At 39.8% G+C, this 27,974-nt stretch overlaps 1 protein-coding gene across 4 annotated transcripts in view; it reads right to left on the minus strand.

Moving 5' to 3' along the window:
• Positions 1-412: 412 nt before the first annotated feature.
• LOC128513315 (protein MTSS 1-like) overlaps positions 413-27,974 on the minus strand; it is a 40,535-nt gene continuing 12,973 nt past the window's right edge. The window contains exons 3-15 of one of the 4 annotated variants that reach the window (XM_053487054.1): positions 26,958-27,031; positions 19,764-19,848; positions 19,390-19,481; positions 19,074-19,148; positions 9,885-10,042; positions 9,565-9,672; positions 9,175-9,269; positions 7,888-8,098; positions 5,855-5,950; positions 5,430-5,636; positions 5,141-5,293; positions 3,519-3,660; positions 413-3,042 (exon numbers count right to left, since the gene is read on the minus strand). In XM_053487054.1, the coding sequence (XP_053343029.1) occupies positions 2,543-3,042; positions 3,519-3,660; positions 5,141-5,293; positions 5,430-5,636; positions 5,855-5,950; positions 7,888-8,098; positions 9,175-9,269; positions 9,565-9,672; positions 9,885-10,042; positions 19,074-19,148; positions 19,390-19,481; positions 19,764-19,848; positions 26,958-27,031 (1,996 nt within the window). In that variant the 3' untranslated portion in view covers positions 413-2,542. The remainder of the gene's footprint in view (positions 3,043-3,518; positions 3,661-5,140; positions 5,294-5,429; positions 5,637-5,854; positions 5,951-7,887; positions 8,099-9,174; positions 9,270-9,564; positions 9,673-9,884; positions 10,043-19,073; positions 19,149-19,389; positions 19,482-19,763; positions 19,849-26,957; positions 27,032-27,974) is intronic. The other 3 variants (XM_053487060.1, XM_053487068.1, XM_053487077.1) reach the window with 3 other exon arrangements.

Below are 27,974 nucleotides of genomic sequence, written 5' to 3' on the forward strand. Positions count from 1 at the left end.
TGTAATGGATCAGACAAGCTTTAAAACTGTAAGCCACAAGTTAAACATCATGTGAAATCATACCTAGGAGCGGGTCAGGTAAGGGGCTGATTCACATCATGTTCATCCTGTTACTCAATAATACTGCTTGCATACATACTAAAACGTCATGATGCTAAACTACTAGTAGCTGTAATTTTTTCGTCCAGTGATGAGCCGTGACGCTCTGGTGCCAACGCAAAAACAAACGTGTTGTCTGATTAACTACATTTTGCATGACTTTTTTTTTTTTTCTTCAGCCCAAATACTTCTCTTTAACTTGCACTTGTACTACTTGATGTATTATAAAAATTATAATACAGTACATGTAAAGAACTGAAAAGTCAATACCTCAAGACTGGACCACTTTGATAACGTTTTTTGTTTAAAAAAAAAAAAAAAAAAAAAAAAACTTTGATGGTTAATGTTGAGGTAAAAGCAAGTTTCCTGAATGAAAAGATTTTAACATGGTCAGAGAGAGAGAGAGATGACGGGAGATGACGTGTCACTGAAGAGACTTTGTGTTACTGTGGTGCTGAATCTGACACACAGTTACACCACTGTGAAACTTCTCATTGTTGTTAGGGATTATTTCTAAAAGCTCGATTCACCGCAAACCACTACCTCAGTCTCTTCCATTTATGCACACTAAATCTTCACATTCCTGATTTAAACCCCACAGTCGAGCTTAATCTCATGTCTCAATGACCTCCCGTGTTTCTGTTCATGTTAGAAGATGATAATGATGATTTAGTTCGAGCTCAAACCTGGGACGTGATAAGAATTCTAGAAAATAAAAAAGTGTAAAACCGATATTCAAGCAGAGTACGGTGATGGGTACCGGCCCCAAGCTATTTCTTCATGTTTGGAAAGCCATTAAAGGAGTTCCTGGGAGGCCAGTGTTTCAGACGCTCTAAGAAATGTTTCTACCTTGATGGTGCTAGTGAGACGCTGGGATAAGTGCATTAGTGTAGCAGGGGATTATATCGAGAAATAAAGGGAGTTTTAAACTCTTATAACTGTGTTACTGTCGTTCTGTGCAATCGAAAATCCCGCAGCTTTAGTCCAATCATCAGACGCCAAAAACAGGAAGTTTGACTTCCTGTCCACGTGAAATGCAACTATCCCGTAATGCTGTAAAATTCTCTAACCTGACTGGTTCTGATCCGATTCTTTACAGCTGCTCAGGTTCTAACGCGTCACTGTTTCTATAGTAACAGTTTCTGCAGGGATCACGCGGTTCGTGTTGAACAGACTAAATCAAAGTGCACTTATTGACGCGGTGAAGTTTTCTATAAGTTGATCTTCATTTATAATTTACAGAAACAAGTCTCCAGTGTGAAAGCTGAAACTTTCCAGGATTTATAAAACTAAACTAAGAGAGAGAGAGAAAAAAAGAAAAGTGGCTATAATGTAATTAATGACACAAACTGATTTTTTTTTTTTTATTGTTTAACTTATTAAGTATTAAACTTGCTGCTGTGGTGTGAAAGTAATAAAACACTTTGAGATGTGCTGTAATTAGAAAACATGGTAACGGCATGACACTGTGTGCGTTATTCTGTAGTTTAAGGATTACAAATAAGTTGCATCATTCTGTTTGTGAAATCTTAGTCCGGTTACTCAGGCTTGGGGTTACAGTGATGACATCATTCCGGGAGTTAAAAGCTAGCTGTCTGAGAGTTGACGTAAGTTGATTTAGACTGGTTGAAAATGAAAGATCTGATATAAAAGACAGAGATTAGACTCTGCGTCTGCTCCCGAGGTGTGTGATGTGTGGGCTGCATGCACGAGCACAACGTTCGGGTTTCTGTTAAACGCACGACTCTTCCTGCTGATTTCACTGGGATCGATGCACGCACTACAGCTCGGCTAGACCGGCGTGTGACGGACAGGATGCCATGCATCAGCTGAGAGGCGTACGCCGTTTCAGAGACAGTTATTTGTCCCACCCCCCCCGCTCCCCACCTAAATAATAATTTTAAAAAATTTAAATGAAAGAGACTTCATCAGGAACTGCTTCAGTATGCGAGGCTTTCGAACCCTACACATCTGACACGAGGTAAACAAACAAACAAAGAAACGAAACAACAACCCACACGCACGCTCTCCACATCCGGAGCAGCTCTGATTGCGGTTCTGCGATTCCTGACTCGAGTTAAGATTAAAGAAAATACAGTACGAGGCACAAAGTTTTGGCACCTACAGAAGGATGGGCTGGTAGCGGAGAAAGATCTAGAAATACAATCAACAGTCAGACACTTTACACTGGATAGTCTGGGTCTTAGTAGTATGTACAAAGCCACTAAATGTCACTGCTGTGTAACATACGTATTACGACGGTATAACGTTTATAACATCTCGTCTTTATGCGTTATTGTTTATGGATATACTGAATCACTGGGGAAACATACGTACTACTTTACCCATCCTATACGTGACGACGTTAGCACTGTTAAAAAGCACTAAAGATCTCCCCGACTTCGGCGAGTTCTGATTGGTCGAGGCCGCTCGACGGCGCTCCTTATTCCAGCACCGGAGCGGATCTGTCGTTGGTCGTGGCTTTTTTAAAGCTCACTCCTCGGCGAATAGACGTCAGCACGCCGCCCTCCTGCTCGTCGGGCCCCGTCTCAATCCGCTCCACCGGAGCTTCCGATTGGCCGATGGGGTCGGGCGTCAGCTGTGTGGGTGATGGCGAGGGGTCGCTGGATTTGTCCGCGTCCTCTCCGAATAGTGCCGGGGGCACGGTGGGGGTCTTGACAGGAATGACGGGTGTTTTGATCGGGATCGGGCCGTGGACGCTCGGCCCGCGCCACAGGCTTGGCTTCGAAGTGGGCGCACGCCGGATGGTAGCCACACCCGGTGTGATGCTGACCGGCCCACAGGGGGAAGGCCGCTTGACTGGCAAAGTCCTCCGGTACGACTGGGTGATGTCTGTGTGCTGGAGGGACGAGACGGGCCCTTCGCAGTCCTGCGACTCGCTGTCGTGGTCTCCGCCCCCTGGCAAGCACTCGTAATCAAATACTGTGGAAAGAAAAGCAGACAGACCAAAATATTTTTGTTTACACAATGCACAAACAGAAAATGAAATAGAATAGTATAAATAGTATAAAATAAATAACCTTTTTTCTGTTCATATTTGATTATTCTTACCACTAGATGGCGCAAGCAAAGCACCAAACCGTTTTGAATCCAAATAACTGATCTACTGATAATATTTCAATAATCTGACCTTGAGGATCTGGATTTCATGGAAACATCGTATAGATCAAAAGCTGTGTTATCTTACTTACACACTCCTTCTACAACTATGAGAACTATAAGGACATTACCTGTGTATTTTAAATAGGGGACGGGGCTTATTAGTGAGAATGGAAATTAAAATATTAATAAAGCAAAATCCATATTAATATTGCAATTTCAGTGCTCTTAAGGCTATTCGTACATCACGGTGGTAATGTACAGTAAAAACCATCACACACACACACACACACACTCACTGTAGGTGTCCTCGCTGCAGCAGGGTGTGTTGGTCTGTGTGCTGTAGCCGCTGGATCCCTGGACGGATTCCCGGCTGCTGCGCGGTATATCCAGCGACAGACCACGAGACAGACACACGGCCAGCTCCTCGTGAGCTTCGTCCTGCAGCACACACACACACACACACACGGTTTGTAAATATCAGATGACATAGATTTCTTATGCAGCTGGGGTTTTCTGTATATGCTGTATTAAGTTAGTGCACCCTTTACAAGAATACAAAGAAAGGTATATCTGTGGATTTCCTGTGGAACTGCTCGTGTCTATAGTGTTATGGGACGTTTTCCACATCAATGTTGATAAACTGGATGATTTAAAAAACCACTTGTGAATAAAGAGCTTGCGTTTTGCACGAAAAAAAAAGGCCCTTTATTTAGGACTATGGGATTAAATGACATGGCACTACAAAAAGATAAAAACAACAGACACTATGGTGACTTCTTAAATACAGTATAATAGGGTACATTTATAATATATTTAAAATGATCCGCACTCCGTTGGCTGCTTTCCGTTCGAGGCTCCCGTCTCCCCAGTCTCTGCTGTGCAGGTGTGAACGTGTTACATCAGTTCATCTGTAACTGCGGTGCGAGCAAATATGGAAGACGTCCCACTTATGATTTGCACGAAAGAAGAGCAGTGTGTTGTGTACCTGGTGCTGAAACGACTCTAGTAAGAGCGTAAACAGAAGCGTCTGGATTTCTGCAAACACAATTTGTGGCGATACTCGTTATTGAATCGTTACTGATGACGAGACACAGATCCACCCTCAAACATCCTCAATCGCCGACCGGGATAAAAAGTTAAAAAGTCAGCTGCAAAATTCATCAACGCTTACAGTTTTCTGGGATTCTCATCTCAAGGGCCAGAAGTATTGGAACATTATCAGGAAAAAGGTTCAACAGTCATCAGTTACCGTGAGACGCTTATTGAACAGCTAAAGACTAAACTTCTGCCCACACTGTCGACACTCTGTAATTCCATTTTCCATTTTTGAGGTGTTGAAGCATCCTCATTATAGTCCTGATCTTACTTCATTGGAAAAGATTTGCTTCTGATGAAGACGTAAAAACAGTGGTGCATTCGTGGCTAACAGCGCCAAACCAAAGTGTGTTAAGCAAGAAGATTATGTCGGAAAAAATATGGATTTTTCTTTGTTAATTAAAATAAAATCTACAGCCTAAATGTGGAATTTTTGTCTCACCCTCATAATAGCTACAGTATGTTAGTTCTCATGCACGATAACCTGGACCTGCATTGATCTCAAGTAAGTAATTCACAGTCATCTACCTTTCAGAAACAGAACCTCAGATTGAACTTAGGGATTAGTCATTGTGCAATAAAAACACATGATAAAGGTCAAAAGCAGGGCTACTTGCTTGTGAACTCTAGACTGAAAAACAAGGCGGGGTACAATCCATCGCGGGGGGCACACACACACACACACACACACACATACACACACACACACACTACGGGCAGTTTGGAAACACAGTGCCAATTTTCATCACACGCATGTTCCTATTTTCTGAGGGCCAGAGGAGTGTGTAAGTGACGTTAGTAAGGAGTGTGTTGTGTTGCTCACCCTGGGTTTACTGTGAGTGCTGGAGTTGGGGCTGGATTTGTGAGCTTCGTCTCTGGAGCCGCTGCACTGTTCACTGTTCTCCCTCGCTCTCTCCTTCACCCTGCGCAGGGTGTTCACCATCGGCTGGTCATACGGACCCGGCCGGGCCCAGTCCTAATCACACACACACACACACACACACACAAAGAGAGTGTGATTCATTCACATAATAACATATTGGAAAAACAAACAAAATAAGCAGGGATAAGTGGTGCGATGGATGGAGAGATGAAAGACGGATGGAACTGACCTTCCAGCTGGGAACTCTATATGAGGGCGGGAAGGAGCCGGGGCTTAGAGGAAAACACGGCTCGAGATCCTCCCCTGGGGCGGGGCCGGGGGTCTGAGGCCACGCCCACACGGAACCGGGTGGATGTGAGGAGGGAGGTGGAGATGATGGAAGGATGAAGAGGGAAGGGTCCGCTGAATTAAACTGTGACGTGCTGCCGTTTACCAGCTGATCGGGTGAAGTAAATAAAAACACGGACAGGATGAATGAAATGTACAAGGCAGAAGCTGAGACGAAATGGAATGAAGGGGAATAAAATAAAATAAAATAAAAGACAACATGCCAGAATGTGGGGGTTCGGTCAGCTTAAATTGAGGGAATTTTATTTTTCTTTCCTTTAGCTGAAAGTGTATGTATATATGTGTGTGTGTGTGTGTGTGTGTCACCTTGTCTTCAGTGTTGGTGTTGGAGTCAGGTAATGTGGGAGTGGAGCTGTCTGTGATTGGCTGAGCTGACTCATCAGGGCAGGACGAGTCAGAGCACTAAACACACACACACACGAAGCCATGCAGAGCATGTGTGTGTGTGTACACAAGCCGGCACAGGAAGGACAACAAGTACGCACAAGGACAACAAAACACACACACACACACACACATACAGAAAGGAAAACACATTAGCGCTTTGCAAAAGAAATGAGCAGGATGCACTGAGCAGCAGGGTGTAAGAGCCACGGCCACGAGCGCTAAACACTCGTAACTAAATTAATAAAGCACGAGAGAGAGAGAAAGAGAGAGAGAGAGAGAGAGGGAGAGAGAGAGAGAGAGAGAGAGAGCGAGAGAGATAGAACTAGAGATGGAGAGAAAGTCACCGCATCTCACATGATAGAATGCTGAGAAGACATCCAATGGTTTGAAGGATGTGTTGTGTTTCAGTGTGTGTGTGTGTGTGTGTGTGTGTGAGAGAGAGAAAGAGTGAGAGTGTGTTGACAAGTGAGAATGACTCAGCAGTGCTGTTGAACTAAAGTGCTGCTGATGTTGAAGATAGATAGATAGATAGATAGACTCACTTAGGTGATAGATACAGTCTTATGCAAAAGTTTGGGCACCCCTTGATAAATAAAAAATTTTGGCGATTTTTTTAATTTAAAAGATGTTAACACAGTCTCTCTTGGAAATGGAAAAAAATGCACAATATTTTCAGCAAACATTAATGCATCGTTTCTTCTTATGCCATAATACCCTACAGTACATGATCAGTACTTAGTAACACCTGCTCTGGCAGATATCACAACTTGCAAACGCTTTTTATAGCCAGATAAAAGTCTTTTTTTAATTTTTTTGTACTTGGGATTTTCTCCCATTCTTTCTTGCAAAAGTCTTAAAGTTCTGTAATATTTCACCACCACTCCTGAGTCTGCTACAGTAAATCTTCCTGCAGGTCTTTTGCAGTCAAATGGGGGTTTTGATTTGTCTTTCTGTTTTCTATCTTCTTGTAGCCTTCTCCTCCACTGTGGGCATCGATAAATTTCATTTTCCGAGTCTTACACAGCTGCTTATGGCAACCCATGGTTGTTACTGTAAGTGTCCGCAAGTGTGTGCACAAGGTTTGAAGAGTCTAAGTATTTGTAAAGCTTTGAAATTGGCATTTACTAATGACAGCTGTTGCCATGTTGATCTAACGAGCTGATTGAGGTCTGAAACCTTGTAAAAAGAATCTGAGACTCTGGAACTCAAACTTTTGCACAGTGCCATAATAATGTTTTTTATTTTTGTTCAATTTATGTTATGCCATAGTTATGAAGTAACTATACATCAATGTTTTCTAAAAATATTGTGCTTTTTTTTTATTTCCAAGAGATATTTTTCCAAAAATCACCAAAATCTGTTATTTATCAAGGGGTGCCCAAACTTTTGCATAGGACAGTAGATAGATAGATAGATAGATAGATAGATAGATAAACTGACTTAAGTGATAGATAGATAGATAGATAGATAGAATCTCATCCTCTCAGGCCCTCGCACCTCTCTGTCTCATTATGTAATCTCTCACAATGTGAGGCGTTTTTTAAAGAGTTTGGTTGGATGTCGACGAAAAAGATGTAAGTGTCTCCAGCTGCAAGGCTTTCTAATTTAATAGCGAATGCTCCCTAGCAACAAGGGATGGTTTCCATGGCAGCGTGCGCAAGCAGGGTTTTGGTAAGAATGCATATTCATTACTGCACGCGGTGACAGCCTCTCGACGCCTGATGCAATATGCATGAGGAAGAGCTGCAATAATGCACATATTCAGAAAAATGTGGGTGAACGTCACAGCCACTTCCTGAAGCCTTATGTCTTTTCTTGTGTAAAGTGAATCATTTTTTTTTTAAGTGTGTGTGTGTGTGTTTGAAGACTGCACTGCTTATCTGGATGTTAATCAGTAAGCGTGTTTCAGTGTCACTAAGTGCAAGTGTGTAGGAGTCACAGTTAGTGCCAACCTGTACGCCCCCTTCTGGAGGCATTGGGGAGGGGCTCTTTGACTGACAGGTGTCCTGAGAGGTGAAGCCCGAGTCGTGGGAGGAGACACTGGGAAGACGGACGGAGCCTTGCTGAGGGAGGGCGGAGCCGCGGTAACGGAAATGTGACGTGGGAGAGTGAGAGTGAGAGCTGCTCGAACGAGAGTCGCTGCTGTTCACGCTGTTCAGGCTGCTGCTCAGAGAGAGAGAGAAAGAGAGAGAGAGAGAAAGAGAAACACAGTGAGAAAAAAAGAGATTATACTTGTTCACTGATCTGAACTGATACTAAATTTTAGGTATCTTAATCTGTATCTGTTAGTGCTCTAAATATCCTTACACGATAGTTAGTTCTGATAATGGACAGTAACAGCACTGGGACTGCACGCATCACTCCGCGTCCCCGGTGTTCTACAGTACATTTGTTAATTAAGCTGCTTGTCGGCCGCAGCATGGGTGAAAACCCTTTCACAGAAACACTTTCAGCAAGAAAACACATTCGATAGCGTTATGTCATCTTAATCATTAAAACACTTTGTCTTCTTGATACTTGCTTTTAAATCGTTCTAAATTGCTTCTGTGTTTGTTTTATTTATTTTATTTAGACACAAAGCTAACTAGCTTCTAACACAAGGCTGAATCCCAAATCCCTCTCTAACCCCCTGATCAAGTGCACTTCTTGGTGTGTGGAACAAGGGATTGTACATTCATTTAACACTATTTGTGATTTAAACTGATATTATAAAAGTGGAATAATTGGAAATATAAAGAGAAACTCCACCAGTTGCGGTTATTCAGTTCGGGAAGGATGTGTGGTGGTGGAGCAAAATAACTGGTTAAATAAACAAACAAACAAATTGTTACCTGTTAATAATAAATTTTGTGTGTTAAACTGTTGTATAAAAGCAATATCACACTTGAGGTCGTGCTGTTGTGTCGAATATCAGCACAACATCACAACGACACCTCTTTTAAATTCAGATTTAATCCTAAAGTGGTTGTTCCTTAAAAGAAAGCTTTTAAATTGAATATGAACTATGAATTATGTCCTAGTGAGCACACTGCATACTGCATTGTTAAGACTGTACACAAATATACAGTACAGGGTTGCCAGATTGAGGTAACACCCTCTAATCTAGGATTTTAAAATGATACCAATATCAATATAACCAGCTCTAGATATGACTAAACCGAACTAATCAATATGTTAAAGAAATCAGCACAATAAATTTGACACGAGTGTATGAAGTTTCAAAGTTATTAATAAGATACCTGCACATGCTGGACTTCCTGGAGGTGGTGCTGGGGGAGGAGGGCGGAGTCTGATAGGACCAGCTGCACTCGGAGCCCTTCAGATCAGCGATTACCTGCATGGAAGTACACTGAATCAACTTGCAATCGATGCAACACATACTCCTGTACAGTTCAAACACGACCGGAATTTCCATAACATTTATGTGTTCTTGTGTGAAAAAAGTTAAATGTTGAAACTCTTGTTTCAAAGTGTGTGTGTGTGTGTGGTTTTTTTTCTTTCTTTCTTTTAAGCTCTGGGTTACTTTGTAGGGTTTTTTTCTCACCGAATGCAGCTTTAATGGGAAGGTGTGTACGGGCTTAGTGGTTGCTCTGTTGTGTTTGTGTGATGTGGTGAGCGTGTTTACACACCTGCTCGCTGGAAGGAGGCAGCTTGTGAGGGTCCATAGTCAAAGACCTCAGATCATCAGAGATCGACTGCAGGTGCGTGATCTCACCCAACATACACACTTCCTCCTCCTGAAGCACGAGAAAGAAAAAGAGAGAGAGAGAGAGAGAGAGAGAGAGAGAGATTGATATGTCCATATGTCCATTATATTCCAGTTAGCTTCTTTAATTTTAGTGAGTGATATAAAAGTATAACGTATGGACTTTAGGTAGACATGGGATCATTAATGAGCAATGAAGAGAGAGAGACTGAAGGCTGATGGGTAGAGGAGGAGTTGACTCACTATGGCGGGTCTGAGCATGGAGACGAAGGTGCAGAATCGAGCTCGCTCTTCGATCAGAGCCTTCCTCACCGCCTGTCGTTCCGTCTCCTGCAGCGATGCGTATTTATCACTCACCCCCTGCAGGGCGCTGTCCACCTGCGGCTGGAGATCACCACGCCCTGCAGTACGCACAAACATACACACGCATACACAGGCCTCTTAACATATGTGACATAGACACTGTTAAACATTTTCATATTAAAATTTTTTTTAAATTAAGAACGAATCAAGTTTAAAAGTTTGAGGGCAACATTTTTTTTTCCAAAGCTGATGATTGTTTTTTATTGGTGATATTATTACTTCAGTATCAGAAACTATATCATATATATATATATATATATATACACACTAATAGATTTGTTGAACAGGGCTTCACTGATATGATAAATAAGGGATAGGAACGCTTCATGCTTTTATAGTAACACTAACATCAACAGGATATGCTTTTTTAGTAAAATCATCAATTTAAACAGGGTCATGGAGTATTTCCGTAGAACGGCATGTCTCGCCCTGTTTCTACCTCATGTTGTTTTTACCCTTTCCTATCACCATCAGATCATCGTATCGTCAGTATTGGTGTGTGTGTGTGTGAGTCTGCACGTGTATGTGTGCGTACCGAACTGGATCGTTTTTGTCACTACGGTCACACGTGATTGTGTTCTCAGGAACACGGTGCTACTTATGTGGGTGGCTGTCCTAAAAGCGAAGCCTCCTGTTTATGCAACACACACACACACACACACACACAATAGTCTCCCATGTAGAAATAAACAATGTGATATACTATACTGGTATGCGGCTATGTTCCAGCTCCACGACACAAACATGCAATTTTGGTCTTAAGTTCGAGATCAGAGCCTCGATCATTGTGGAAGAAAGAAAGAACGAACGAATGACGCGGATCTTGCATATCGCTTGAAATTCCTTTCTCAAAATACGAAACACGCTTTCAGACACTAATTACTGAGAACAACTGTTTGTAATAGTGTACAGTGTGTGAAAGCACTGTGTGAACATGTTTTCCTGTTGGTATGCCAGTTCTGACACTCAGGTATTGAACTTTTAGTCGCGTATACTGTGTAAATAGTTGTCCAAATGAACTTTTACAGATATTATATTACACTTAAGTGTTTATTTGAAAATAAATTATTTTCCAATTTGGCTGTATTTCAATCCACATTCTGGTAGGCAATGACAATATTTTATAGACTTCTTCCATACCCATTCATACCCATCTTGTTATAAAAAAGTGTCTATAAAAAAAGGAATTTTAGCCACTAAAACATGGGCTACCATTTCTTCACAACTCACATAAATGAGCTATTGGTTGTCCTTCTCTGGACCTCTTCTTGTAGGTAATGTGAACACCCTATACAATCAGATCCTTACGTTGTACGTTTTTCCTGCTTGCTTCCTCCAAATCAATTTTAGGAAGTGACCGTTTGCTTGCTGCCTAATAGTGGTGTACCGGACCGCTGATCCATGATCTCTATCCCAGGGATCGCTTCCCGCAGATGCTACACCCGCTTGAATCGTGAATTAACTGCAAAGTTTAACCTTCATGGGACAAAATGAAATGCTATTGCCACTGAATGGTGTTACATTTGGGCCCGTTGGTGGGTAAAAATCTCATGCGCACAAATTACTCTCTTGCACATACACGTTTTGTTTTCATTCATTTAATCTTTCTCGTATGCTCTTGCTTTATGCGCGCCGGGGTTGCCAGATCCTCAGAGAGTGTTGAAAACTCACCCACTCGAATAAAAAAAAAAAAAACAGCTACGTAGCCCATGTACTAGAACTTATACAGTGGTGTGAAAAACTATTTGCCCCCTTCCTGATTTCTTATTCTTTTGCATGTTTGTCACACAAAATGTTTCTGATCATCAAACACATTTAACTATTAGTCAAAGATAACCTAGGTAAACACAAAATGCAGTTTTTAAATGATGGTTTTAATTATTTAGGGAGGAAAAAAATCCAAACCTACATGGCCCTGTGTGAAAAAGTAATTGCCCCCTGAACCTAATAACTGGTTGGGCCACCCTTAGCAGCAATAACTGCAATCAAGCATTTGCGATAACTTGCAACGAGTCTTTTACAGTGCTCTGGAGAAATTTTGGCCCACTCATTTTTGCAGAATTGTTGTAATTCAGCTTTATTTGAGGGTTTTCTAGCATGAACCGTCATGCCACAACATCTCAATAGGATTCAGGTCAGGACTTTGACTAGGCCACTCCAAAGTCTTCATTTTGTTTTTCTTCAGCCATTCAGAGGTGGATTTGATGGTGTGTTTTGGGTCATTGTCCTGCTGCAGCACACAAGATCGCTTTAGCTTGAGTTGACGAACAGATGGCTGGACATTCTCCTTCAGGATTTTTTGGTAGACAGTAGAATTCATGGTTCCATCTATCACAGCAAGCCTTCCAGGTCCTAAAGCAGCAAAACAACCCCAGACCATCACACTACCACCACCATATTTTACTGTTGGTATGATGTTCTTTTTCTGAAATGCTGTGTTACTTTTACGCCAGATGTAACGGGACACGCACCTTCCAAAAAGTTTAACTTTTGTCTCGTTGGTCCACAAGGTATTTTCCCAAAAGTCTTGGCAATCATTGAGATGTTTTTTAGCAAAATTGAGACGAGCCTTAATGTTCTTTTTGCTTAAAAGTGGTTTGCGCCTTGGAAATCTGCCATGCAGGCCGTTTTTGCCCAGTCTCTTTCTTATGGTGGAGTCGTGAACACTGACCTTAATTGAGGCAAGTGAGGCCTGCAGTTCTTTAGATGTTGTCCTGGGGTCTTTTGTGCCTCTCGGATGAGTTGTCTCTGCGCTCTTGGGGTAATTTTGGTCGGCCGGCCACTCCTGGGAAGGTTCACCACTGTTCCATGTTTTTGCCATTTGTGGATAATGACTCTCACTGTGGTTCGCTGGAGTCCCAAAGCTTTAGAAATGGCTTTATAACCTTTACCAGACTGATAGATCTCAATTACTTTTGTTCTCATTTGTTCCTGAATTTCTTTGGATCTTGGCATGATGTCTAGCTTTTGAGGTGCTTTTGGTCTACTTCTCTGTGTCAGGTAGCTCCTATTTAAGTGATTTCTTGATTGAAACAGGTGTGGCAGTAATCAGGCCTGGGGGTCACTACAGAAATTGAACTCAGGTGTGATAAACCACAGTTAAGTTATTTTTTAACAAGGGGGGCAATCACTTTTTCACACAGGGCCATGTAGATTTGGAGTTTTTTTTCTCCCTTAATAACGTAAACCTTCATTTAAAAACTGCATTTTGTGTTCAATTTTGTTATCTTTGACTAATAGTTAACGGTTTTTAATGATCAGAAACATTTAAGTGTGACAAACATGCAAAAGAATAAGAAATCAGGAAGGGGGCAAATAGTTTTTCACACCACTGTATAAACCTCACAGGTTTAAATGAATCAGTCCGGGAGTATGATTATATCTTCCCCCTAATGTCTTGGGTTGCCTTTAAACAGTGCTTACTGCGCGCAAATGGATGGATCGATGTCAACCCTTTTTTTATGCTTTATATTGTATATTTGTGTAACAGGTGTGTAAGACTCACTTTGTCAGACTTACAAATGAATCCAACTTATTAACGTGCTCCTTGAACGGAACTCGTTCGTAAGTCGGGGACTTACTGTAAAATATGCATATACTCCTTACTCTTTTATGTTTTAGTGTATTTTTTATTACCAAGATAATAATGCAAATTTATATGACTATTCTGTCATTTAGTATTGTTTAAAGAAATGTTGGTAACTTTTTTCCTTGAAAAATAGTAAATAGTAAATAACAAAAACAGCCTTAGTCCATATAAACAAGGGCGAAATCCATCGAAAAATGCTGTTTATGAAAAAGTTCCTTGCTTTTAGTGTTTTATAAGCAATAAATGGAAAGTGAAATTATGAGGAGTGTTCAGAAAAACCTGGGACTTGATAAAATTCTCATAAATGTAAACGCAGGCCCGATTAACAGTCTAATCATGGCTCTGGTCTCCTAAGAAAAACCTTCTACCTTGATGGTATCCAAGCACGAGTGAAACACTGGGATAAGTGCATTAGTGTTGCAGGAGATTATATAAGAAAAATAAGGGAGGTTTTTTTACCTCACATAACTGGATATAGAGTTATAAAGGCAGCTTTTTAACTCTCATAAGTGTGACAGAGTTACCAGAAGAACTCATATTCTCCAGCAAACTCAGTACAACCTAAAAGCTGTTTTACTTACTGTATAGTACTGTGCAAAAGTCTTGGGCACATACAAAAATATGGCATAAGCAAAATATGCTTTTGAAAACATTTCTGCATAAAAGAACTTTTATAAAGAGCAATAAAATAAACAGTCTATATTTGGAGTGAAAACTTGTTTAAAATTTAAGAACTTGAGTTCTTCTGGTGACTTTGTCACACTCACTCCTTTCTATTTTTATGCAAATCCCAGAAGCGTATATTAGGTTTTTTGTTGCCATCTGAAAACTGGTCTGTCGTGTACTATATTTTTTTCCTTACAGCCATGTATATATTCTTCTGTAATGTTATTTATTTATAAATTTTTAACTTATGTATGGAAATACCGAATGATTTTGTACATAATTATGCAGACATGATAAACATATAAAACAAAATTGGTACAGCATATAATATGGTGCCTAAGACTTTTGCACAGTACTAAACATTATACAAGTACTTTATTATTACATCCTGGAATCTCATGGAGTCTCGACAGAATAAAACATTTATACCTTACTGTGCATTAAGTGCACACATTGAATTTAATAGGAAGTAAAAGCCAACAGCATTGCTTTTTGAAATGATCTTTAAGTAAAGCACTTATTACACTATAATTAAGCTTTCGATACATTATCATTTAATAGGCTCATCCTTGGTAAGTGCTTTACACACTCACACACACCCCAGGGATGATTCAGTGTACACAATCCACCAACCCACATGTTTGTGGAAGATGGGGAAAGCCCATGCAAACATGCTGGGAACATTGTGAAGAGCTCAGGGTTAAACAGACAAACAGCAAGGTAGCAAATCTACCTGGTGCTAGTATAAAAAGCAGAAATTTACAAATTTAGTACATTTATTGGCACAAAAAAAAAAGCCAGCCTGTATTGTGCTGAAGAACTAAATCACCCAAGACATGCAAGATCTAGGTTCAGCGACGTTCTCTGAGAAAAAACAATCTGACTCTCTCTAATACACACACACACACATATATATAGAAGCATACAAATGCCCATGCTATCTATGTTCCTTATGCGCTGGCCTAAAGGAAAGGCGATGTTAACTCCACGGCACTAAGGTTTATCCACTGGCTGCTTAATCCTGGAAACTCACAGGGTGCAGGGCGTGTCTGCTGTGGTGCGCTACAGATCAGCATAAAATTTCACATTCATACTACCATGTAAAAAACTAAACAAGACAAAACAAAGGCCTTTTGTTCATTAGATAAATTCCTGTCTTTACGCTTTATTCCCCTCTGTCTTTACAGTTAAGATATTCTGTCCTCTAATTGGTAGGGATGAGGATCAGAGTTCTCCAGAGATCTGATATCTGTTTTTTTTTTTAATACTACTACTGCTACTCCTACTACTAATTATACTAATAAGTACTGCTTCAGTAACTATTTTATCTGAGACACTTCTGATATAAAACATACGGCATGTAATGAATATTATTAACAATAATCGCTGCTGTTCGCATTTAATATGCAAATACTTAAAAACCTTTGATTGGACAATTCCTTTACATGGCATTGGATTGTCCAATCGTTAATAAATCTTGGAAGGCTAGTGCTGAACCATCAACTTCACAGAAGAAACTTTTTAAACATAAACTGTGAATGACTGTGATCAGGGATCACTTAAATGCTTGGTGAAGCTGCATTGTGAAGAAAAAATGGACAGTGGAAATCAGAGTTATGTTTAATAGGACTGGGACTAAAAAGCTGTGTGTCCATAAGACAAACACTTTTTAGTAAGACTCATCTGAATAAAGCTTTTAATTTAATAGGCAGCATAAAAATTGGACTTGGGGCTATGGAAATAGGTCATGTGATCTGATGAGTCTAGACTGACCCTATTCCAGAGCGATGGACGTGTCAGGGTAAGAAGGGAAGCGCATGAAGCGATCATGTATAGTGTCCACGTTGCTTCAGTTGCTCGGGTCGAGACTCAGCAACGTTATGCGACAATCAAATGAAGTCAGCTGATGACCTGAATGTACTGAATGACCAGACTAACCCGTCTGTGGAGTTTTTTCTTCCCTGATGGCACGGGGCATATTCCAGGATTTAGATAATAAACATGAGGATTCATTTTCACACATGAACTGGACATCACAGTGTCTGCAATCAAGGCTAAAGACGGTCTAATGAAATGGAAAAAGCAGAGAGTGATAGGCGCCCAGCAGCACAAACAAGCGGGAAAAGAACAGAGAGACCACATCTGAACACTAGGGTTGGGAGCGTTTCTATGCCATTGTTACTTTAAAGGTAGGACACCTGAGAAGTTTTTCTGCATCAATTCTCTTTAGGAGTTTATCCACTGAGGATCAGATTCGACATTCCATTCTAAAGGTTTGTTTAGGCAGCCATTCCACATCTAGGCTTTGCACTCGGATAAGCTAATTAGCGTGATGTCAGAAGAGTAGACACAAGAAAATAAAAAATAAAAACGGTCTACGAAGATCTGATAATGATTATTCTGGTTTCACTTACATTAACTGTGGCTAAATGCCTGGTGAATTCACTGCAGCTGACATATCTGTAAATTTCACTGTAGCAAACACATCTGGTAAATTAACTTTAGCTAACACATATGGTATGTTCAGTGTAGCTAAAACATCTGGTAATCCAACTCACACATAAATCCATAAACTGGTAAATTAAGTATAGCTGACACATCTGGTTCCCAGAGCTATTGAACTATAGTACCTGGGATCGTAATCTCTACTTCATCACTACCTCTTCCCTACCTCATCTCTACATCATCATCTAAATAATCTCTACTTTATCATATACGTCATCTCTGTTTTAGTATCACTTCATGCTATACCTCATCATCTACATCATATGTACATCGCCAATTTAATCAATTTAACTTCATTTCTATTCATCATCATAATGATCATCATCATTGACTTCATCTCTACCTCACCATCAACTCCATCTCTGCCTCTTCATCTCTATCTCATCATATACTTCGTCTCTGCCTCAGCTTTACCTCACCATCTACTTCATATCTGCCTCTTCATCTCCATCTCATCATATACTTTGTCTCTGCCTCAGCTTTACCTCACCATCTACTTTATATATGCCTCTTCATCTCTATCTCATCACATATTTGTCTCTGCCTCAGCTTTACCTCACCATCTACTCCATCTTTGCCTCTTTATCTCTATCTCAACATATACTTTGTTTCCGCCTCAGCTTTACCTCACCATACACTTAATCTCTGCCTCTTCATCTCTATCTCATCAAATACTTTGTCTCTGCCTCAGCTTTACCTCACCATCTACTTCATATCTGCCTCTTCATCTCTATCTCATCATATACTTTGTCTCTGCCTCAGCTTTACCTCACCATCTACTTCATATCTGCCTCTTCATCTCTATCTCATCACATATTTGTCTCTGCCTCAGCTTTACCTCACCATCTACTCCATCTTTGCCTCTTTATCTATATCTCATCATATACTTCGTCTCTGCCTCAGCTTTACCTCACCATCTACTTCATATCTGCCTCTTCATCTCCATCTCATCATATACTTTGTCTCTGCCTCAGCTTTACCTCACCATCTACTTTATATATGCCTCTTCATCTCTATCTCATCACATATTTGTCTCTGCCTCAGCTTTACCTCACCATCTACTCCATCTTTGCCTCTTTATCTCTATCTCAACATATACTTTGTTTCCGCCTCAGCTTTACCTCACCATACACTTAATCTCTGCCTCTTCATCTCTATCTCATCAAATACTTTGTCTCTGCCTCAGCTTTACCTCACCATCTACTTCATATCTGCCTCTTCATCTCTATCTCATCATATACTTTGTCTCTGCCTCAGCTTTACCTCACCATCTACTTCATATCTGCCTCTTCATCTCTATCTCATCACATATTTGTCTCTGCCTCAGCTTTACCTCACCATCTACTCCATCTTTGCCTCTTTATCTATATCTCATCATATACTTCGTCTCTGCCTCAGCTTTACCTCAACATCAACTTCATCACTGCTTCTTCATCTCTATCTCATTATATACTTTGTCTCTGCCTCAGTTTTACCCCACCATCTACTGTACTCCATCTCTGCCTCTTCATCTCTATCTCATCATATACTTTGTCTCTGCCTCAGCTTTACCTCACCATACACTTCATCTCTGCCTCTTCATCTCTATTTTATCATATAATTTGTCTCTGCCTCAGCTTTACCTTACCATAACTTCATCGTTGCTTCATAACTTCAAGGGTCAGAATATAGATGGGGTTAGGGTTAGAGTCTGGGTGGGAAGTTACTGTAGGGTTTCAGGTCAAGATAGGGTTAGGGTTCTTTACCTGATCATATACTTCATCTCTGCCTCTTCACTACTTTTCACTATACTGTATCTGCCCTATCTCTATCTTTACCTCATCTCTGCCTCATCATATAATTTATCTCTACCTCATCTACCACATCATCTACCACATTCCTGCTTTATCTCTACCTTATTATCTACTTCATCTCTGCCTCATTTCTACTTTTTCCTCATGTCTGCCTTATCTCTACCTTATTTCTGCCTCACCCCTACCGCAGCTCATCTACTTCATCTCTGCCTTCAAAGGCTTAGTGGTACTTTAGTCTTTTAGTCCATTGACACTTTCTCACCCCCGCACATTACACATCCGCTCCTAAATCTTCATCCCCACCACCATCTACACCATCGTTCTTGTCATGTCACATAAACTTTAATAAAATGGCAAGTAAGAAATGAAGCTCTTGTTTTAGGAAGTAAAAGGAAAATAAGGTCTTAACAAAACCTAACCCACACCAGAAACCATAAAAACATCTCCCCTTCCTTAAATCGAGCTCGATTAGTGTGTGTTTATGCATGAACACGGGTCAGCGTGGGAATGACTGACCTTTCTTTGCTTTCTTTTGCAGTTTGAGCGTGTCTGATGATTTCTTCTTGATCTCTTGTCGTGCTCGTTTGTATTCTGTCCATTCAGAAAGACAGAGAGACAGACAGAGTGAGAGAGGAAAGACGTGTCAGTCAGTACTACAATGAAGAATTGCTTCAAAAAAGAGAGAAAAATAAAAACAGACCCTTTAAAAGATCAGATAGAGTTGTGATGAGTGAATAATCAGAGGCTGTTCAGTGCATGCAAACAGAAAACAGAAATGCTTGCAGCTATGAGAGCCCTGCATGTGTGTGTGTGTGTGTGTGTGTGTGTATACCTTTGGCATGGTCCTTATCCATAGTGTTGGCGACTCTCTTCCACTCCTCCATCTGCTCTTGCAGCGGGTTAATCAGTGAGTCGACAAACACCCTGCACACAACACACACTTATCAAAACATACAGTAAACTCTTACCAAGACACGAAAACACTAAATGCTCTCTCAAATAAACACACAAACACACACACATCACAAATTCCTAAACAATAACAAAAATAAATTCAACAACAACAAAAGAGTGCAATATGTTTTCTTTTCTGTGAATCTCGTGGAAAACATCTGGATTCGCTCCCGCAGCTGGATCGGGCCACTGATCATGATAGTGTGTGTGTGTGTAGGTGCGTGTGTGTGTGTGTAACGATGCAGAGCTCACATTGAAAACTGTCTGAGTTTGGCTTCTATGCTGCGGTGTCTCATACACATCCGGGTCAGAGCGGAACCGATGTCCCGGGTTGCACCTGTAACACACACACACACACACACACACACACACACACACACACACAATGAGTGATTTATAAACACATGCCCTTGAAGTACAGACAGAGAAAATGTGAGATGAATAGAGTTTACTTATTTACAGTTCAAACTCTTTGTGAAAAAAATATGTGTGTGTGTGTGTGTGTGTGTGTGTGCTTGCAAGCACGTACTGTGCTTTGTACGTGACATGTTAGGTGAGTTCACAGGATATGCAAGTCAAGCAATTTGTTGTGTACCACACGCACACACGCACACACACACAGACATGCGGGCATCATCATTACTGTTTCAATGTGTTTTATGTGTTTTAATTTGACTGTTGTTATGTGGGTACAAGAATGTGTGTTGGTGTGTGTGAAATAGAGAGAGAGAGAGAGAGAGAGAGAGAGAGAGAGAGAGAGAGAAAGAGAGAGGGAGAGAGCGCACATAGCAGATGGCTGTGCCGGATCAAGGTGTGTAAGACTTTCCTCTCCCTTCTGTTCCTCTCAGCATGAAAGGGAAGGAGTAAGAGAGAGAGAGAGAGAGAGTTGAAAAAGATAAAGAGAGAAACAGAGGGAGAAAAAAAGACAGAGTGACGGAGATTAATGGAAGGATAAAGAAAAAAACAGAGATTAGGACAGAGCTATAGACTGACAGAATAAGAGGTAAAAAGACAAAATGAGAAAGACAGCGAGAAAGAGAGAGAGAGAAACACACACACACACACACACACACACACACACAGACAATTACAATCTCTCACATCTTTATTGAACACACTCGTTAAACATTCACAGTGCTGAGGGAACAAAGCAACTGAACCCATACATTAATTACTTGAATGAAAGCCAATTGGAGTCAGAAGTTTGCACACCTGGAGTCCAGTTAATGAATGAGCTTGAAGGTTTGGGTTAGAGCTATACTGATTGATAAGTTTACTGTTCGTAAGTAGCACCTGCATGAAGGAGATCCCTCAGGACATACGATTAAGAGTAGCTGATCTCATTAGGAGAAGGGAAAGGGGACGAAGTGATCTATCAGGCGACAGTGAGACAAACTGTCTAGAAACGGAGATAGTCCGGTACTGTGGCTACGCTTCCTGTACAAGATGATTTCAAAGGATGATAGGCGAGAGGCTTGAAGACATCTCTGGAACTGGCGACGTCATTGAACAGGCAGGGTGTCCATGGAAGAACACCGCGGAAGAAGCTGCAGGCATACTATGAATGTGTCCGAGCTGAAGCAGTTCTGCAAAGAGTTATGGACAATAATTTCTCCTGAACGTTGTGCAGGTCTGATCCAGGGCTCTTGGAAAAGTGCTTGCTTTATGTGAATGCTGCCAAAGGGTTTTTCTTGCCAAAGGTCTTTTTCCTGCAGCACTGTGAATGTCTAATGAGTGTGTTCAATAAATTATAATTGTGTTGTGTGTGTGTGTGTGTGTGTGTGAGTTATCAACTTAAGCATGTTGTGTTTGTCTATCGTTGAAAGATAGATAACATGTTATGGCAAAGTAATGCAGGAAACCCACCAAATCCAAGGGATGCACATAATTTTCTGTAGATAGATAGATAGATAGATAGATAGATAGATAGATAGATAGATAGATTGATTGATTGATTGATTGATTGACTGACTGACTGACTGGTTCCATGGATCCCTGCTCTTGGTGCCAGATTTTGACCTAAACATCTGTCTGCCTCAAGAGAAGCTGAGAATCAGACCAGACTACATTTTACTTTCCTCTGCTGTCCACTTTGGGTGAGTATGTGTCCAGCCTCACCTCAGAGTGGTTATCTGACCTACTGCAGCAGTTCAGTCAGCTCAAGCTGGACTTGCCATACTGTTCTCCTCGAACGTTTCTCATCAAAAAGGATTTCCATCCCAGGAGATCAACAGAGGAATACTCAAACCAGTCCATTTGGCACAAGGATACCTATGTTAATGTTGTTTAAGATTTGTTTTTGCTGTAAATCACTGTTCACACACATCGAACAACTTAAGAAGCAGAAAATGAAAAGATTGTAATGGAAATATTTAGATATCCAAAGTTTTAATTTAAGAGGACTGAGAAATTGAAATCCATCTCTGAGTTGTTTAGATATGTGAAAAATATTAATAATAAATAATGCTAGGTTAAATTAAAGGCGAGACTTTATTTATTATCACTGTGACTTCAAGCAAAAGTAACACCAAAGCATTTTTAATACTACATCTTTACTACAGGTGCCAATTACAGTAAATCTCCGACTTCAGAACGAGTTCTGTTCCGGAGCATGTTCATAAGTCAGATTTGTTCTTAAGTCTGACAAAACGAGTCTTACAGTATACACCTTTGGCATGGATATACAATATAAAGCATACCAATCAACTTGGCTACATCTTAACAGAGCATCTGTCCTGTTTCCCCACATTAAGAAGGAGAGATAACACTACATGGTGTTTACATGCTTGAATGGACTCTATTTTGTCTCAAGAGCTGTTTTCCACTGTATTGGACTGTAAATTGAGGATTTTCCCCTGTGAAATAAGGATTATTTACCATCAGGACAGCTTTACAGCACAGCCATTTTCTATCATCGTGCTTCCAGACTGATTCATTAAAACTGCAGAGGCCGACTCATTTCTCCCACCCTCTCAAATGCACACAGAACTTTGGACATTTTATACATTTACTTATACACCGAAAATATTATATATAATTGTAAATACTGGTATCTGAGGCACTGCAGTGTCAATTTTTTTGTACAATACACATGAGCTATTTCCGCGAGTTGATTGAATCTACAAATGTTTATAGATGCGCGGTCTGTTCGTATCTGCGGAAATTCATAAGTCCAATGTTCGTAAGTCGGAGACAAATGCACTCTAACCATCCATCTGTCTCTAAAGTATCTATCGATTCTTTTTTACCTATGTTACAGAAATTAAGTAATTGAGAAATAGAGAGAGGATTCCCAGAGACACCTCACTGCTCTTCTGACCCCTAATCTATAAATACTGCTGCAGTCTATACAGGAGACGAGTCTCTCTCTCTCTCTCTCTCTCTTCCCCTGTGTATTACTAGCCGTGACACTGGGTCTGTGTGGATCACTGCAATGCAGCAGCACCTCCCTTCTCCATCACACACACACACACACACACCATCCTCTTTTCTCTGGAAGCAGCCAGTTCTTCAGTGGGAACAGTCCCCTTGAGTCCAACATTAATTGCTGAGTGTGTGTTTAATGTCAGTGTGCGACATTCTTAAGTATGTGTGTGTCTGTGCGAAAGAGAGAGAGAGAAACTGTTAGGACCGTCAGCTTTTCTTCGCTTACTCCGCCTGTTGATGCCTGATGCCATCTGAAGTGAATGATGAACATTCTTTAGAGTTGTGACGCACACGTTGCACACATTACATACACACACACACACACACACACACACACACACACACACTAACCAACACTAGGAGGCACTACTGTGATGCATGCTGTGCACTGACCTTTAAGGAGGACAGCTGAGGGACCAACACACACACACACACACACACACTCTCTCTCTCTCTCTCTTCTACACACAGAGCTCATCTCTGGCAGCTCAGAAATGCAGGTTATGTGAGTGTATAGAAGGGCCTTCCTTCTGCATATGGGTCAGACAGTATGAAGTGTCTCACATGCTCTCTATAAATACTGAGGGAAGGAATCCAACACCAACACTGTATATATACCATCCCCCCCCCCAACACACACACCTAGCAGTCATATATAGGGAATGAACACTTGCTAGGTCTAATCATACCCCGCATAGCTTTATGCTTCATCTACAGTTCTGTGTGAATCAGCCTTGTTAAAAAAAGAGCGGGCTCAGCCGTCAAACTTTACCCGAGTCTTTATGTCACGTTTCTCTGATTACTGTCCATTTATGTTATGACTGATTTCATCCTATTAACACCTTTAATCTTAAATCCTTTAAAACCTTTGATCACGGATTCTGTGTGGGCGTGGCCTAGTGTTCTAATTAGTATGAATGAGTGACACGAGTATGTCTGAGACTTCCAGTCTACTACTTACTGTACCTATTTACAGTATCTAAAGTATCTATTGTACAATATCTACATATATTATCTATCTACACTATTTAGTATCTATATAAAGTATAGTATCCGTAGTAACAATTTATAGTATACCTATTATATAGTATTTCTATCAAATCTGTAGTATCGATCTTTAGTTTCTGTCTAGTGTATAGTATTTTTAGTATCTATCTATAGAGCATATATAGTATTCGTCTACTTTTATTATATCTATAATATCTCTCTGTGGTATCTATCTACTATATCTATCTATTGTATAGTACAGTATCTCTCTATCTAAAGTTAACAGTATCTTTCTATAGTATCTGTCTATTGTACAGTATCTATAGTATTCATCTGCAGTATCTATAATACCCATAAATAGTATCTATATAGTATAATAGTACACACACAGTGTCTCTCTAAAGGATCTATAATATCTATCTATAGTCTCTATCTACTACATAGTACAGTATCTAACATTTATCTGAAGTATCTATATCTATCTAATGTATAATATCTATCATATTGATCTATCAACTATATAGTACTGTACCTCTCTAAAAAATCTACAGTATATATCTCTCTACATCATCTCTTCTATGGAATCTTATCTATCTATCTATCTATCTATCTATCTATCTATCTATCTATCTATCGAATAAAGAGTATCTATGTATAGTATGTATCTACTGCATAGTATCAGGTAGTTTCTATAGTATATTTCTTCTGTATAGGATCTATCTGTAGTATGTATAACATCTATCCATATAACCTACTTAATGTATAGTGTTTATAGTGTTTATCTACAATGTATATCTACTATATCTTTTCTCTCTTAAAAATCTATAGTATATATCAGTAATTTCAGTAATTATTAGAATAAATAATATCTACTGCATAGTATCTATAGTATCTGTAGTATGTATAGTAACTATCTACTGTAGAGTATCTATTGTATCTATCTATACTGTATAACCTAACTGATGTATAGCATCTATAGTATTTATCCATAATATATATCTACTATATAATTTCTTTCTATAGTATCTATTTACGGTATGGTATATGTAGTATTTAACTATATGATTTGTCTAATGTATAGTATCTATGTTATCTACTGATATTGTCTGTAATTTCTATCTATCTATCTATCTATCTATCTATCTATCTATCTATCTGCCATAACATGTTACATGTACCTTTAAATGCCAAACTGCAAATAAATAAAAAAAATGTAGTTTGCAATTAATTAATCCTCTTCATATGTAAATCAGTATTTTGCCCCACCCTAGATTTCCACCCTGACAGACTCATCAGGTCTACCCTGGCTAGTGTGTAGTAAAAGGCCTGGCTACACCCCTTGCAGTGAATGATTTGAGATGTGTCCGTCAGCGGGCTCGCCAGCTCGTGCACAGGCGACTCAGCAGGGCAGGAGAGGGCTCGGTTGTTCTTTACTGGTCTCACCCTGTTAAATGATGCTGTTTGATTTACGCTAACGAGCTCTGGTTTCAGGCTTCTCATCACTAATTAACAGTGTGCATGCAGAGAGTGAGAGAGAGAGGGAGAGAGAGAGCACTAACACACACTTAATACACTGAACACAGGAATGGATTAAGAATAAATGAGAGCAGCATACAGACAGACATTCACTGAAGCCTGGCAACCTCCTTAAAGTCCAGACATGTGCACAGAGAATGAGAGAGAGAGAGAAAGAAAGCAGGGAGTAAAATGGCAGTGGAGCTTTTTTTCCCTGTATTTCCTTGCTTGTAATTTGGACTAGTCAGCGTGCAAGCTGTGCTTCATAGCCACACCTCACTTGCAAAAGAGTTCTCTGCACTTCATTTGCACATCTCAGTTTAAAATAACCCTTTCTCTCTTTCACTCTTTCACACTTACGCATACACACAATGTGTCCTGTTCTATACAGTAACATTGATTTAAATTAGTGATGGGTTCCTTCATAAACAATTCAATTCTTCTAAGTCTTTAACGTGACGGTCTTTAACGTGACGACTTGTAAGCACACACACTAATGGAATCACTGCTGTCTAGCTTACGGATTACATAAATTATCTGAATAACAAGTTACGTTTTTGAAAACATAACTGAACAACTGAGTACTTAAATGGCGGATCTAATGCGTTAGATTACTCGTTACAAGTGCATGTGAAACCTAGCATGTGAGACAACATATGAATGTGATAAATAAAACCAATCAAATTGTAAAAATCATAAAAAAAAATTTTTAACAATAATGTAAAGAAAGTAATAATGCAAAATCAAAAGGGATCAATCACATAACTAAATTGTGTTTAAAAAAAAGTCCCATGACAGAAAGTATAAATTAAATAAATTATGTAAAACTATCATTTAAAAAAATAATATGAGAAAAAAAAACTAATCAAATAACCAAATCATTAGAAAATCATAAAAAAAATATATATATTTGACATAATAATATAAGATATTTAAACAGATAAAACTAAATAAAATGACAAAAAAAGTGTGCAAAATATGTAAAATAAAAATGAATTGTGTAAAAAAACACAATTGATATGATAACTGAATAAAAAATATAAATCATATAAAAACAGATATTTAGAAAAAATATGTGTCAGTAGAATGCAGCACTGAAATCAGTCGCAGCTCCATCATGACGCTAAATCATTCAAGGTTCAGGACGACTGTGTGGTGTAACGAGATATGAGTTTTGATTCAGATGATAATACGTTGGATTTATTTTTGTTAAACACTGATTTATTCTGCTGTTTAACTTTTCATGTCTGATGATAACTCTTTATGGCCGTGATAACTGAGGCACTTGGCTTGGTCATGCTTGTAGCTTGCGTGTCAACCTAAAGCCGCGCACTTCACACTCTAAGCGTGTTGTAACACATCGTGTAAGAGGAGCAGACCGTGTGTGTGATCTGTCAGTGGATCAGGGCCAGTTGTGAGAAGAGTGAGGAAAGGGGAGAGCAGTGAGAGAAGACGTGTTAATGTGAACGAGTTCAGCTCTGTGTGTGTGTGTGTGTATGTATGTATATAAGGGTTTACCTCTGCTTCCAGTCGCCAAATCCGCGACCTTCTGAAAGGCATCGAGGAAAGCAGCGACTGCCACAACCGTAGCCCTGAGAACACACATCACGCACATCTAAATACAATTTTCCTCAACAAACAACTTGAAACGTTAAACCCTGGCATTTTAAATAATAATAAAAAAAATTTTAACAATAAATTTTATATCTTTCCACATTCTTGGTAACAAAATAAGATGACTCAGCAAAAAAAAAAAAAAAAGTCTGGTGGGGGAAAAAGTGTTTATAGCTGCTATAATGTAAATATAAATGATAAAAGAAACATGTTCGAAAACGTTACACAGCATTAAACACTATCAAATAATACAAATTTTAGTCTATGGCTCTGACTTCCAGATATACAGTGAAACCTTGGATTAAGAGCATTTTTTCCAATTCCAATACACTCATAAATCAAAGCAAATCTTCTAATAGGAAATAATGGAAATTCTAATTATTTGTTCCACAGCCCAAACAAATAAATACAAAAAAATTATTAACACAAAATATAAAGTAAAAAAAAATTGACCTGCACTTTAAAAATAAATCCTGACAGATAAGTGTTCCTGTTTACGCGCGCAGGCGCTCTGTGTATGTGTGTGTGTTTCTCTTTCTTGCGCTGCGGAGTGTGTGCGTTATGTGTGCGCGCTTGTAATTTGACACCGTGCCGGTTTACACACTCTTTCGCCTTTTGTGTGCGTGTGTGTGTGTGTGACACAGAGCAAGAAAATGGATCTTTACCCGTTAATGAGACTTTACACGCACGCATATGTTCTAAGAAACAGTACATGCGCGCTGCACACACGCGCTTTCAAACACAAAATAAAATATGTTTTACATACACACATGGTCAAAGTGTTATAGTAAACAGTACATGCGTGCACGGATGTTGCGTGAGAGACGAGCACTTAGACCCAGCAGGGGAGACAATTACCCACAATTCCGCAGCGCAAGAGAGAGAAAAACCGTTGGCTCAGTTGTGATCACGTGACACCTG

This window comes from Clarias gariepinus, chromosome 2 (genome assembly GCF_024256425.1).
Source record: "Clarias gariepinus isolate MV-2021 ecotype Netherlands chromosome 2, CGAR_prim_01v2, whole genome shotgun sequence".
Taxonomy (NCBI): Eukaryota; Metazoa; Chordata; class Actinopteri; order Siluriformes; family Clariidae; genus Clarias; species Clarias gariepinus.